General features: G+C 41.4%; 1 protein-coding gene across 1 annotated transcript in view; it reads left to right on the top strand.

Moving 5' to 3' along the window:
* LOC306915952 (liprin-alpha-3-like) overlaps positions 1-10,981 on the top strand; it is a gene marked incomplete at its 5' end in the record, with an annotated part of 29,012 nt that extends 18,031 nt beyond the window's left edge. The window contains 11 exons of the mRNA XM_079493635.1: positions 54-135; positions 237-437; positions 672-734; positions 1,187-1,213; positions 2,202-2,377; positions 3,212-3,309; positions 5,435-5,610; positions 6,709-6,777; positions 8,441-8,606; positions 9,201-9,268; positions 9,959-10,981. Coding sequence (XP_079349761.1) covers positions 54-135; positions 237-437; positions 672-734; positions 1,187-1,213; positions 2,202-2,377; positions 3,212-3,309; positions 5,435-5,610; positions 6,709-6,777; positions 8,441-8,606; positions 9,201-9,253 — 1,111 coding nt within the window. The 3' untranslated portion in view covers positions 9,254-9,268; positions 9,959-10,981. The remainder of the gene's footprint in view (positions 1-53; positions 136-236; positions 438-671; positions 735-1,186; positions 1,214-2,201; positions 2,378-3,211; positions 3,310-5,434; positions 5,611-6,708; positions 6,778-8,440; positions 8,607-9,200; positions 9,269-9,958) is intronic.
* Positions 10,982-12,678: the final 1,697 nt, after the last annotated feature.

Raw genomic sequence — 12,678 nt, 5'->3', positions numbered from 1 at the left:
CCTCTCGGTCGCCATGTGTGTCTATTCTGAATCTTCTTCCATTTTCATCTCAGGCACGACTTGTTAGAGGAAGCCTGCCGTCAGGGACTGCCCTTCGCCTCATGGGACGGCCCAACTGTGGTCACGTGGCTTGAGGTAGAGCGTTAGGCAATCATTTCCAGTGATTAGGTTCAAATCGGGTCGTTCATTGCAACCCAATTAAACTATGTCCTGTGTGTCTTTCTGCGTTGCGCCAGCTGTGGGTGGGGATGCCGGCGTGGTACGTGGCAGCGTGCCGCGCCAACGTGAAAAGCGGTGCCATCATGGCCAACCTGTCGGACACAGAGATCCAGAGGGAGATCGGCATCAGCAACCCTCTCCACAGGCTGAAACTCCGCCTGGCCATCCAGGAGATGGTGTCCCTCACTAGCCCCTCTGCACCCGCAAGCACTCGCTCAGTAAGACTCGGCATCACATATACGTCTATACACGCAGTGACATGCAAACACAAATTATATACCCTACAGCAGTGGTTCCCAAACTTCATCTTTTACTTTCTCTAATAACAACCTAAAACATGAACCGTGGTTGAAAAAAACTAAAGTTGTCCTTTAACTACTTTTTTAACTAACTATTTGTGTGTTTTGTTATGCGTTTTGGTAATGAATTTCACTTGTTTTTCATCATTGCAGTCAACCAGTAACATTTGGATGACACATGCTGAGATGGAATCCCTCACTGCTGCCACCAAGCCAGTAAGTTTGGAAGTAACATTAAGAACATTTACGCCTATACAAACCAACCTTATTCATAGATAGTCATCACGGCACAACCCCCCTACGGTTCTCTGTATTTGATCACAGTGAATTCATGATTTGCCATTTATTAATATTTAAGCGATGTCATGAATATGCCGACATTGATGAACTGTTTTGTGTTTTTTTTGTTTTGTCTTCTGATTAGGCATGTATGGCTTCACCTCCCCCCTACTATTCCCTCAAAATCTGTTTTGATGTGGTGTTTCTCCAACTAATTTCTCACTCACTAACAACACTATTCCTCCTTGTATGCCTTTCCTCTTCTTCTCCCCGCCCTCCTCTGACCACTCATTTATGGTAAAACGCACACGCTCATCCTGGCAATCTTTCCCTCTTCCTTCCACCTCCTTCCCCTTTCTCTCTCTTTTCCTCTTCGCCTCAATCCAAAGGAGCAGAAGGAGTTTAGCTGGGACCAGGTGAGTTGCCGTCACCACACAGTGCTGCTTCAACTCTAAACACGGGCAACCCAGAGGCATGCATAGTACTGTAGTTGAGCCGCCAGATGCCAAACTTCAATGTATCTCAGTATCTTATGATGACACATACAGGGAAGTTGTGTGGAATGGAGTATGTGGTGTGTCAAAATAGGCCATGATGTCACATGATCATGTTCATGTCTGTAAGGTAATTACTAGTCACACACAGGTTACAGACAACCATTGAGCTAGTATCTATAAGATCATGATGGTATCATTTAGTTTCTGTAAGACCTGTTGATGAAGGTCCAGAGGGACCGAAACGTTAAGGGTGTGAAAATTATGCTAAATTCTGTGCTGAGCAAGAGCAGTGTGTAGGATTTTTCTTCATGACTTCATGACAATGAATAGTTGAGAAGTTACAGTATGTATGAGTGTTAATCAAGTGTTAATCAATAATTGGCGTTCTTCAGCTTGAACGTTGACCACCAACTTCACCATATTTCAACATAATATATATTTTTCCCAGCTTTCTGATGTGGTTTTGACAGTGTATTGAGTGAGTCAATGTAGATAAGGTACATGCATATACACAAAAAAAGACCACAGGATGAACCATGTTAACATTTTACAAAGAAGATTTATGATTCAGGCTAACTATGATACACTAACGGGAATACTTTCGCAACACATTTACTCATATTTTTTGACTCATACATCCTTCAACAGATTTATAAAACTTTTCATCTTTCCTTCTGTCCATTTTATACACCGTTGCACATTCATCTAGTGTTGCTTTATATGGATATGGACGACTTTGTTCTTACACAAATTACAAAATTACAAATCACACAAGGGTTTATCAGTATCATAGAAGAATAATGTTCTATTAGTCATGCTTCAGATACAGATTTTAGGATGTTGCACTTTGTAAAGTCTATCATCTCCTCATGTATCATTAAACAACGTCTATATCCCTTCCCTCCAGATTCTAGCCTATGGGGACATGAACCATGAGTGGGTGGGCAACGAATGGCTGCCCAGCCTGGGTCTTCCCCAGTACCGCTCCTACTTCATGGAATCTCTGGTTGACGCCCGCATGCTCGACCACCTCACCAAGAAGGAACTGAGGGGTCAACTCAAGATGGTGGACAGCTTCCACAGGTCTGACATTGGTTTTCCACTCTGTGTGTGTGTGTGTGTGTGTGTGTGTGTGTGTGTGTGTGTGTGTGTGTGTGTGTGTGTGTGTGTGTGTGTGTGTGTGTGTGTGTGTGTGTGTGTGTGTGTGTGTGTGTGTGTGTGTGTGTGTGTGTGTGTGTGTGTGTGTGTGTGTGTGTGTGTGTGTGTGTGTGTGTGTGTGTGTGCACGTGTGCGTGAGTGTTTTTTTTATTGTTTCTAAGCAGAGAACATATTGTAATAGGGAATAATCCTTGGGTGTTCTTCTCTTTCTTTATTGTCCCAGACTAAATATCCTCTGTTTACACTGGAATGTATTGATAGTATATTTTTGCACACAGGCACATATGTACACTGCACACTGTCGGTGTATACACAGTATTCCACCCTTCCACCCCTGAAAAAATACGTCTCTCCCAGAACGCCACAGTGTAATTCAAAAACTGGTTTTCATCCACATGTGTTGCAAATAAAAAGCATACAAGCATACAGCTTCATACAAATACAATGCTAAAAGGATTGAACCCATGAAAGCACTATGGCTTGTTTATGTTCAATTTCATACCCGGCATTTCCAGAAGGCGTTTACAGTGGTTCCACTCAACACATTACAAACACACATTAAGACTGGTTTAATATAATATCCTGAATAACTTCATCACTCGCCTCAGCTGAGTTGCCACTTCCTTGTATCTGTCATAAAAAGCGATGTAGCTTTTCATAAGAGGTCAAGTCATATACAAGGCTTGGCCTAGTCTTTTTCCCCCCCTAGTCCTCTGTCGAATCACATGGAAATTGTCTGACGTTTTTCTTTTCTGATAGGGTCAGTATGCACTATGGTATCATGTGCTTGAAGCGCTTGAACTATGACAGAAAGGACCTGGAGAGGAAGAGGGAGGAGAGTCAACATCAGAGCCATGGTGAGTGTAAACCTACTTTTACCAGTCCTCATAAACCTACAGTACTCCACCAGTCCTCATAGTAAGTGTAAACCTACTTTTACCAGTCCTCATAGTAAGTGTAAACCTACAGTACTCAACCAGTCCTCATGGTGAGTGTAAACCAGTGCTGTAGCCTAGGGCCTCACTCAGACCTTTACTGCATTGCTGTATGCTTGTTGGATGAATGTTGTGTAGTGCCATGGCCGCCCCAATGCATTTCCAATGGGAGTCACATGGTTTGACACAACATTTGTGTTGTATGAGGGGGAGGGGCGCAGTCGAAACACAGCCGAAAGCCATACAACAGCTTGTAGTCCAAAATGTGGACTACAAACCATGTGACTTCCATTGGAAATGCATTGGGGCGGTCATGACCCTACACAACATTCATCCAACAAGCATACAGCAATTCAGTAAAGGTCTGAGTGAGGCCTAGGTGTTTTGCAGACGGTATACCATAATTATTCCCAGCGCGACATGCACACGTATAGGCTAGACGCTCGCGCGTGTTCAATGGATGAAATTAATAGCAGACGGTATATGCTTTTCCCCAAAAAACGTTGGTACGGCATACCACGTATAATAGTGTATAATGGCGTAAACCTACTCTACCTGCTGGTGCTCCGGCATCTGCCATCAGACCTCTGGAGCTTGTTCAGAAAGCTGCGGCTCGTCTGGTGTTCAACCGCCCCAAGTTCTCCCACACAACCATCCTTCTCCGTTCTCTACACTGGCTCCCCGTAGCGGCTCGCATCCAGTTCAAAACCCTGGTGTTAGCCTATAGGGCAGTGAAAGGAACAGCTCCTTCCTACCTCCGGGCTATGGTCGATGCCTACACCCCTGCCCGACCACTTCGGTCTGCCACCTCGGGGCGACTGATTGCCTCGTCACTCAAGGGTCCTTCTGGCCGATCCACACGGTCACGACTCTTTTCTGTTCTGGCCCCACAGTGGTGGAATGAACTTCCCACTGATGTTAGGACAGCAGAGTCACTGCCCATATTTCGCCGCAGGTTGAAAACCCACCTCTTCAGGAAACACTACCCTTCCTCTCTGCCTGACCTACTTGTTGTTAACTAGTTGTACGAACGCTTGTTTTCTATTGTTGTATTGTTTATTGGATCTTGTTTAGTCGATACACTTAATTGTTTTAGCTCATGCTCATTTGATTTAGCTATTTTGTCTCATCTGTTTAAGGAAATAGGTAGCTGATATATTGCACTTTTACCTTAGCGCTAGGTATACTCTTGGTTGCTTGTTTTTGCAGAAAATGCACTAAAGACTTCTGGTGATTAGTAGTTTTTGTTCCCTACCTATGTTGAATACACTTATTGTAAGTCGCTTTGGATAAAAGCGTCTGCTAAATGACTGTAATGTAATGTAATGTAATGTACCAGTCCTCATAGTAAGTGTAACCTACAGTACTCCACCAGTCCTCATGGTGAAAGGGGAATTCTACATGATTGAATATTAGATAATAGAGCAGTGCTTCTCAAACTGGACCCCAAAATGATTTGGCTGCGGACCCCCATCTGAAAAAGGTTTTGTGCCAGGGGCCCCCAGAAGTATTTTCCTTCATGATTTTGACTTTTTATTCTTTAAAGAAATAGCAGATGTACAAGCTCACAGCGTGAGAACAGTAGAACAGTAACATACAAAGCATGCAGTACAGTACAGTACAGTACAGTACAGTACAGTACAGTACAGTACAGTACAGTACAGTACAGTACAGTACAGTACAGTACAGTACAGTACAGTACAGTACAGTACAGTACATCTATTTGTGTGTGTGTGTGTGTGTGTGTGGGGGGGGGGGGGGGGGGGGGGGGGGGGGGGGGGGGGGGATCACAATGGTATTATAGTCCTGCTGGGATTCCTGACCATGTGGGGAGGGAGTTGGCTGAGAACACAGCAGGTTCCGCTGGCAGCCTTTTGCATGAACCTGTGTTTCAGTTTCCTTTACACCTGGGTGAACAACCGGATTCTACCAAACCATCCGCACTTAGCCGTGTTTGTTCAGGAACTTCAGGGTGATATGGTGAAGTCCTTCGTCAGTGAGGTCAGTCACTTTCCAAGTGTGGTGATAACTCTGTCCCTCTCCGCAGATGTGATGGTATGGTCCAATGAGCGAGTGATGTGTTGGGTGCAGACGATTGGTCTGAAGGAGTTTGCAGACAACCTAACAGAGAGCGGGGTCCACGGGGCCCTCCTGGCGCTAGACGACACATTTGACTACACTGACCTGGCCCTCCTTCTCCAGATTCCCAATCAGAACATACAGGTAACACATCCACATTATTATTTTATCCCAGCAGCCAGATTTTGGAAGATATCCCAGATATCCCAAATGTGCTATCTGTCCCCATAAGATGTTCTAAAAACTGATTAACTAAGATTCTATGTGAATATAGTAGCCCACGTTAAATCAGTTTAGACTTGGACATATTGATGATTAAATAACGTGTGTTCCCATGCTCAATATTATTATTAAATATTATTTTCAATAACTGTCTTGGTTGATGGGGTCTGATTTGGGAATCATTTTGCCATCTGTTATTTCTCCTTTATCAGTGTGCACAGTGCAATGACATTCACATTCACAATCAGGTCATTCATAACACCTGTGGAAAAAAATACAAGATCTTCTCTATAAAGACAAGTTTGAATAACTATGTCACAATGCCAAACCAGTAGGCTGTAATAATAATTTAAAAAAACTCTGACGGAGGAGAAGCAAACCACGCCCACTTAGCTCCAACTGGGATCGATTATCTTCAGTATATTAAAAATCTTTGACTTAGATACATACCCACTCTTAACACACAGGTAATCCGTCCACATACCCAAATCACAACACTCAGGTTGTACAATACATACCCAATCAGAAGACACAATCCTATCTACATACCAAATCATAGCACAGGTATCCCTCAGGGTCTGGGCACACCTAAGATTCCATGCGCGGACAGAAGAAGCTGTCTTTTGCATCATTTCCGGGTTTTTAGACAGCAGGTGGATGGAAAAGACGGCCAGATTCCCGGAAAGGTTTGCCCCAGCGGCATTCTGCCACGTGGGTGGAGCTTCATTTCCATCCACCAGCCGTCTAAAAAGCCGGAAATGACGCAAAAGACAGCTTTCCTTTGGCCGCGCATGGAAGTTCAAGTGTGCCCAGGATGTCAGTCTTCCACAGGCACAATACGCACAAGCTACTCAACACGACATGCCGACATATCATTTAAGGGCTTATCTCACGAATGCTGTCAGAAATCCACATTACCACGCCTGCTGTTTCCCTGAATGTCGAGATTATCGCAATCTTCAACACCCTCTTAATTATCTTAATTATGATCTTAAAACACTCCATGTGTATCTGTCGCAGGCAAGACAGCTCCTGGAGAAGGAGTACAATGCTCTCATCTCCATGGGAACAGAGAGGAGGCCGGATGAGGTAAGACAACTCAGACTTGTCAGTTGAAATAAATCAATCAAGATAATCACTCCCACTACGGGCAGGAGCATCTTTAGCCTGATAGTGCCAAGGCTGAGACTTTCTCTGGATTTTAGCTTTTAAAATTATCCTTTCATGACAAAAAATTTAACTGGGGACCTCCCACCATGACAAGCACTTACAGTAGAATTGTAGGATTTGAGACATTACATTTAGTAATGTGACTTGGTTCCACAGATAAATATTGTGAAAATATCCAATCTACAGGCGAGCCTGTGAGATTGAAGATGTCTTATTTTCACAATTTTAGCGTCTTTCTTATATTATTTGACAATTTAGCTATTGTTTGACCAGTTTTATAGTAGCCTACAGTTTGTTGATTACTTTTGATGCAGTACTGGTCTTCTTTCTTTCTTTCTTTCTTTCTTTCTTTCTTTCTTTCTTTCTTTCTTTCTTTCTTTCTTTCTACTAAAAAGTATTAAAAAGGCTTAAATTGCCCTCCCCCAAATGATATGGGCCCCCCCTGGCCAGGGTCCAGAACTACAGGTTGAGAATCACTGAGCTACAGCATGAAATTAAATATGTCGTTTTTCATGTTTTTTCAAAACTGAATATTTCAACGCTTGATTTTGACCACACGAGACCTACACCATTCGATTTGGCGTGCTCCGAATAGTGGGGGAGGGCTAAAAAAACTTTTTTAAATGATGAAAATCATGCTTTTTGATGACATAATGCATGAACACTAAACTAAGTTACTATAGGTAGCCTCCCATTTGAGCAGTGTTGACTGCAAATTTAGATTTTAGTTAACAGCTACACTGTAGTCTTTTAGCCTGGGTTCCAGCCTGAATCCCTGCGTTCCCTGAATCTGTTTTGTCACTCGCTACTCAGTCTGGAAAGGGTCCTATCTTTAAGCTACTGCTGTTGCCCTGCAACGTCTCCTTTTCATTCACTAAACTCACCCCACATAGCCGTCAACCGTATTGAATCAAATTAATGTTTACTTTTTACCGCAGGTTTTTACTCTCGAGTCTCGAACTGGCACTATTTTTTTTCAACAGTGAGAAGCATGGATAGAGTGGCGCTAGCTGATGACGTATCAGCAACAACGGGGCTATGTAACAGCAGGTGATGTTAGGAAATACGAGTCTGCTGCCTGCTGGCCAGATTGAGTAGCGAAGTGACAATACAAATCCACGGAACGCAGCGAATCAGGCTGGAACACAGGCTAATAGTTTCAAATAGTTTTGAATAAAATTCCATTTAGTTTTAGTAACATTTTAGTCATCTGACATGTTTTTGTTTTGGTCTAGTTTTAAGCGACAATATCATAAGATTAAATCGACTAAATCTCAATTTTTTGTTTTGTTTTATGATGCCTTAATGGCATCGTAATGCCTATTTTTACACTTGGTTGGATGCTGAAAATAGCTGATCTACAGTAGATCTGCTATGTTCAGAGCGCAACTCTCTCTCTAACACCCAAGCACAAACAAACATAAAATGACTTGCCTTTTAAATCTACTGGATCTCTTCACCACTAGTCCCTCCCTATTACATTTTAGTCTAGTTTTTATTTGTTGACGGAACTGTCAATATAGTTAGTTAATTTTAGTTATCACATAGCTTAGTTTTAATTTAGTTTTCTGTGTGTTACCAGTTGGACGGCACCAAGACGTTCACACGCTCCCCCTCATGGAGAAAGATGTTCAGAGAGAAGGATCTCCGGGGCGTCACCTCAGATTCCTCAGAGACGTTGCCCGCCAACTTCCGTGCCTCTGCTATCTCCACCCCTTCTGTCACCCTGAGGAAAGTCCAGAGTGAAGGTACAGTATGGAGCTCGGCTGAACACTGGACACACGCAGGCACCCACAAACGCAGGCATACTCTCGCACACAATGTTTTTCAATTCAAAGGGCTTTATTGGCATGAGAAAACATACGTTTACATTGCCAACGCAAAAAGTGGAATCAAACAAATTGAAATTCAGAATCTCCAATAAATCAATTTCTATGTACCAAGATCACTCGATGCAGATAGTGGAGGAATACGCACGCACAATGATTAGTCTTTAGTGTCTCTCACACACACACACACACACACACACACACACACACACACACACACACACACACACACACACACAGCTTAAATACGCAAATACAATTACAATACATAAAAGAATGCCATGTTACACTATGCCGTCAATGTAAAAAACATTTAAAAAATGCGATGTTGCACTCTTTGTAATACGCTTTGAATAATCCAACCAATTAGGACTGAGACAGCCTTTGAATGATCTGATACCTTCCTAATAAGCCCTCATCTTTTCTTTTAGTTTTGGCACTTGTATGTGTAACATATTTCTTTCTGTTCTTGATATAATGTTTTATTTAATATTGCTCTGTCCTTTCTTTCAGTGAGCTCTGGTCCAAGGGGTGAGTCGGGGTCTGTGAGAACATATTCCTGCTAAAAGATAAGCACACAGGTGAGAAAAGCACCTGTATTTACACATTCTAAATGCAAAATGCCTAATAAGTCTTTGTTGTCAGGTGAAAAGAAGCAGCTTACAAATCCATAATGGCACTGCCGTCAGAAACCTTAAGCCAACATACATTAAAACTAATAATAATAACTGTTCCAATGGATCTAATGGAGTTATGAAATTCTTAGTAACAAGCTCTAAATCGTTTCCTTGCCTAATCACTTTCACTTAGTTACTTAGTTTTTACTTTTTAGATTTTGATTATCACAAAAAATACAGTAACCACTTCAGCCCTTTATCTTTTCAGCCATTTGAAAAGAGCCAATCTACAAGCTCACAATACGTCGTGATGTGACACATTGTGAGCTTGTAGATCTGCTATATTTGGTACTTTAAGTACATTTTCATACCAATACCTTTGCACTTTTACTCAAGTACATTTTTAATTCAAGACTTTTACTTGTAATGGAGTATTTCTATATTGTCCTCAGGCTGATAGTCAGGGTTTGCAGTGAGAGCAGGGACATGGGGAAATGGCAATGACTAAATCAGGGGGAAACATTTTTTCCCTCGATTTATCCACGTTACTGCTGTCGCAATTTTATCGCAAGCTACGTACATGCACATTAGCTTCTCATTGTGTCATCACATGAATGTTGATTTTAATTTCCGTGTTTTGTCGTCATTTTATAGAAACCCCCCTCCCCATCCGAACCCAAGAAAGAAAATGAAGATACATTTTGAAAGGGAAAAAAGTGGATCTACGTCAAGATGGACACTAGAAGATGACCAACACGATCCAGGCCAGACGTCTCAAAGAATCAAAGAGAAATGAGTGAATGATATCTGACAAGATGACAATGTAGAATAGAATGAGTGAATGTCTGTCTGTCTGTTCCCCTCTCCCTCCATGGTCCACAGTTGTGGCATGAAGCTGTATGACGCTATAGAAAGTGACTCCATCAACCCATTGTGAGTTCATCTTCGGTTCCGAGTGTGACTGTGTGAGATGGCAATATTGACACAAGGTGTCCTGATTTTTTTATTTTATTTTTCCATTGAAAAATACATTCCCCAGTCTAGAGAATGATGCCCAATCCCCCCACGTTTGTTACTATACTCTACAAAGTAACATCAGTAAAGTACGGATAGTAGGACAGAGTGAGAGGGAGGTTGCAAAGGGAGCTATTAGAGGAGAGCGTACATGGGTAGCGTGTACACGGGTGAAGTGAATTATATGTTCTTAAGCCATAACAGACACTATGAGATGCACAAATGTGAATAAGAAAGATTATGGGACAATTAGTGAAGTGCATTATGACAAAAATCCTGTTCAAACAAAAAAAAAAGTTAAGCGTTTGTGTTAATATGCATGCTAAAACAAAACCATTTTAGAGTGAAAGTCATGATGTTAATCATCTAACGATGTGGAAGCTTGGGTAAGGAATTTGTAAAATGTGTGTATTTTATTTGTATCATTTTTTATGATAACTACTATTGTATGTATGTACAGTATGTATGTGTGTGTATGTATTTGAACTGTACGTTCATTTCATACTTAGTTAAGACTGAGTGTAATTTCATTTTAGGTTGGAAAAAGTAAATATGTTTTAAATTATGAACATTTAAGATATGCTATATGTGTACATTTTGACAAAACAAATTGTGTTATGATTTAAATTAATATTATTAATGGAGAGTAGTGATGATAATTGAATATAATATAACAATAATGATGATTGTAAAAGCTGTAATTAAAAAAAAGATACCTGTACAATGCTCTCCCAGTATTTATTTCACAATTTCCCTTCATAACAGTAAATACTTAGTCTGAAGAATCACCTCTTCAGACTCCACCCTATATCCATAGCACCCCTGCTGAAAAAGAAATGAAAAAAAAACAAACAAACAGCAAAACCCAGTTTATGATGGTTGCTGGTTTTAGCTTGTCTTAGGCTGGTTTATCTGGTTTACCAGGCTGGTCAAACTGGTTGAAATGACCAGCAAAGTCAAGCTGGTAAACTGGGCCTTGCTGCCAGTCCAAAAGAACATTTCAAACACAATGGAAGACAACTTCTATACAACAAAGATGTCCCAGATAGCAACATTTGACTGGACCGCATCCGGTCCACATGCACTGTATGTACATTAGAGGTCCACCGTCCAGAACACTTTTGTTTTACTTTGCAATGTTTTGTAGTTTCTGAGTTATTTCACTTAAACGCCCAATGCATTTGGCATGCTACTAGTCCTACATACTTACACCTAGAAACCCCATTAAAACTTTAATAGGTTAATCTTACGGTGGACATGTTTGCCTGAAAAGGAATCTTCCAGTTTATTATACTCGACCATGGGCTATATATAGTCCATGGTCTCGGAGTGATTTTCGTAATTTCTTTTTTAAATCCTCGTTTTTCATCATCTATAGCCCATGGTCTCGGACACCATACTATAGCATGCCATTTTTCATAATTTTTGAGGATTTGAAAAAAGACGAAAATCACTCCGAGACCATGGACTATAGCCCATGGTCTCGGAGTGTTTTTCGTCTTTTTTTTTAATCCTCAAAAATGATGAAAAACGGCATGCTATAGAATACTATAGCATCATCATTTATAGCCCATGGTCTCGAACGCCATACTATAATAGTATGGCGTCCGAGACCATGGGCTATAAATGATGAAAAACGAGGATTCGAAGAAAAAAGAAAGACGAAAATCACTCCGAGACCATGGGCGTCCATGGTCTCGGAGTGATTTTTGTCTTTTTTCAAATCCTCAAAAATGATGAAAAACGGCATGCTATAGTATGGTGTCCGAGACCATGGGCTATAAATGATGAAAAACGAGGATTTAAAAAAGAAATGACGAAAATCACTCCGAGACCATGGACTAGGCCTATAGCCCATGGTCTCGGAGTGATTTTTGTCTCTTTTTTTTGTATCCTCAAAAATGATGAAAAACGGCATGCTAGTGTGAAGCGTGACGAAAAAGCGTGACGAAAAGCGTGACACAAGGCTACTGTACTTTATACCTCATACTTTAATGCTTAGTATGAGGTATAAAGTACAGCAGCCTTGTGTCTCAATATTTGGCCCTATATTTCTACAAAATACAAAGCCTGTCATTTCGGGGATAAACAAGGAATTGAAGGGTCAATAAAGTTGTTTTAAATATGTACTGGGCATGTTCAAATCATATACATTTATTATTCCAACCATTTTCCAAAGCATAGACTTACGTTTTGGGGATGGTAATTTAACATTGGGGTGCCCACTGGCACTAGACCTGTATCCGTCGCTGAGTGTGGCTGATGATGGGTTCCTTCCATCACCTCCAGACTCCAGAGAGTGGATTGTCACATACATCCATACAGCTGAGGGGAATGTGACGCCATGGCTGCTGCCTCCT

This window comes from Electrona antarctica, assembly GCF_951216825.1.
Source record: "Electrona antarctica genome assembly, chromosome: 22".
In the NCBI taxonomy this organism is placed as follows: Eukaryota; Metazoa; Chordata; class Actinopteri; order Myctophiformes; family Myctophidae; genus Electrona; species Electrona antarctica.
Note: the sequence above shows the minus strand (reverse complement) of the source record. Positions and strands in the feature narration are given on the sequence as shown.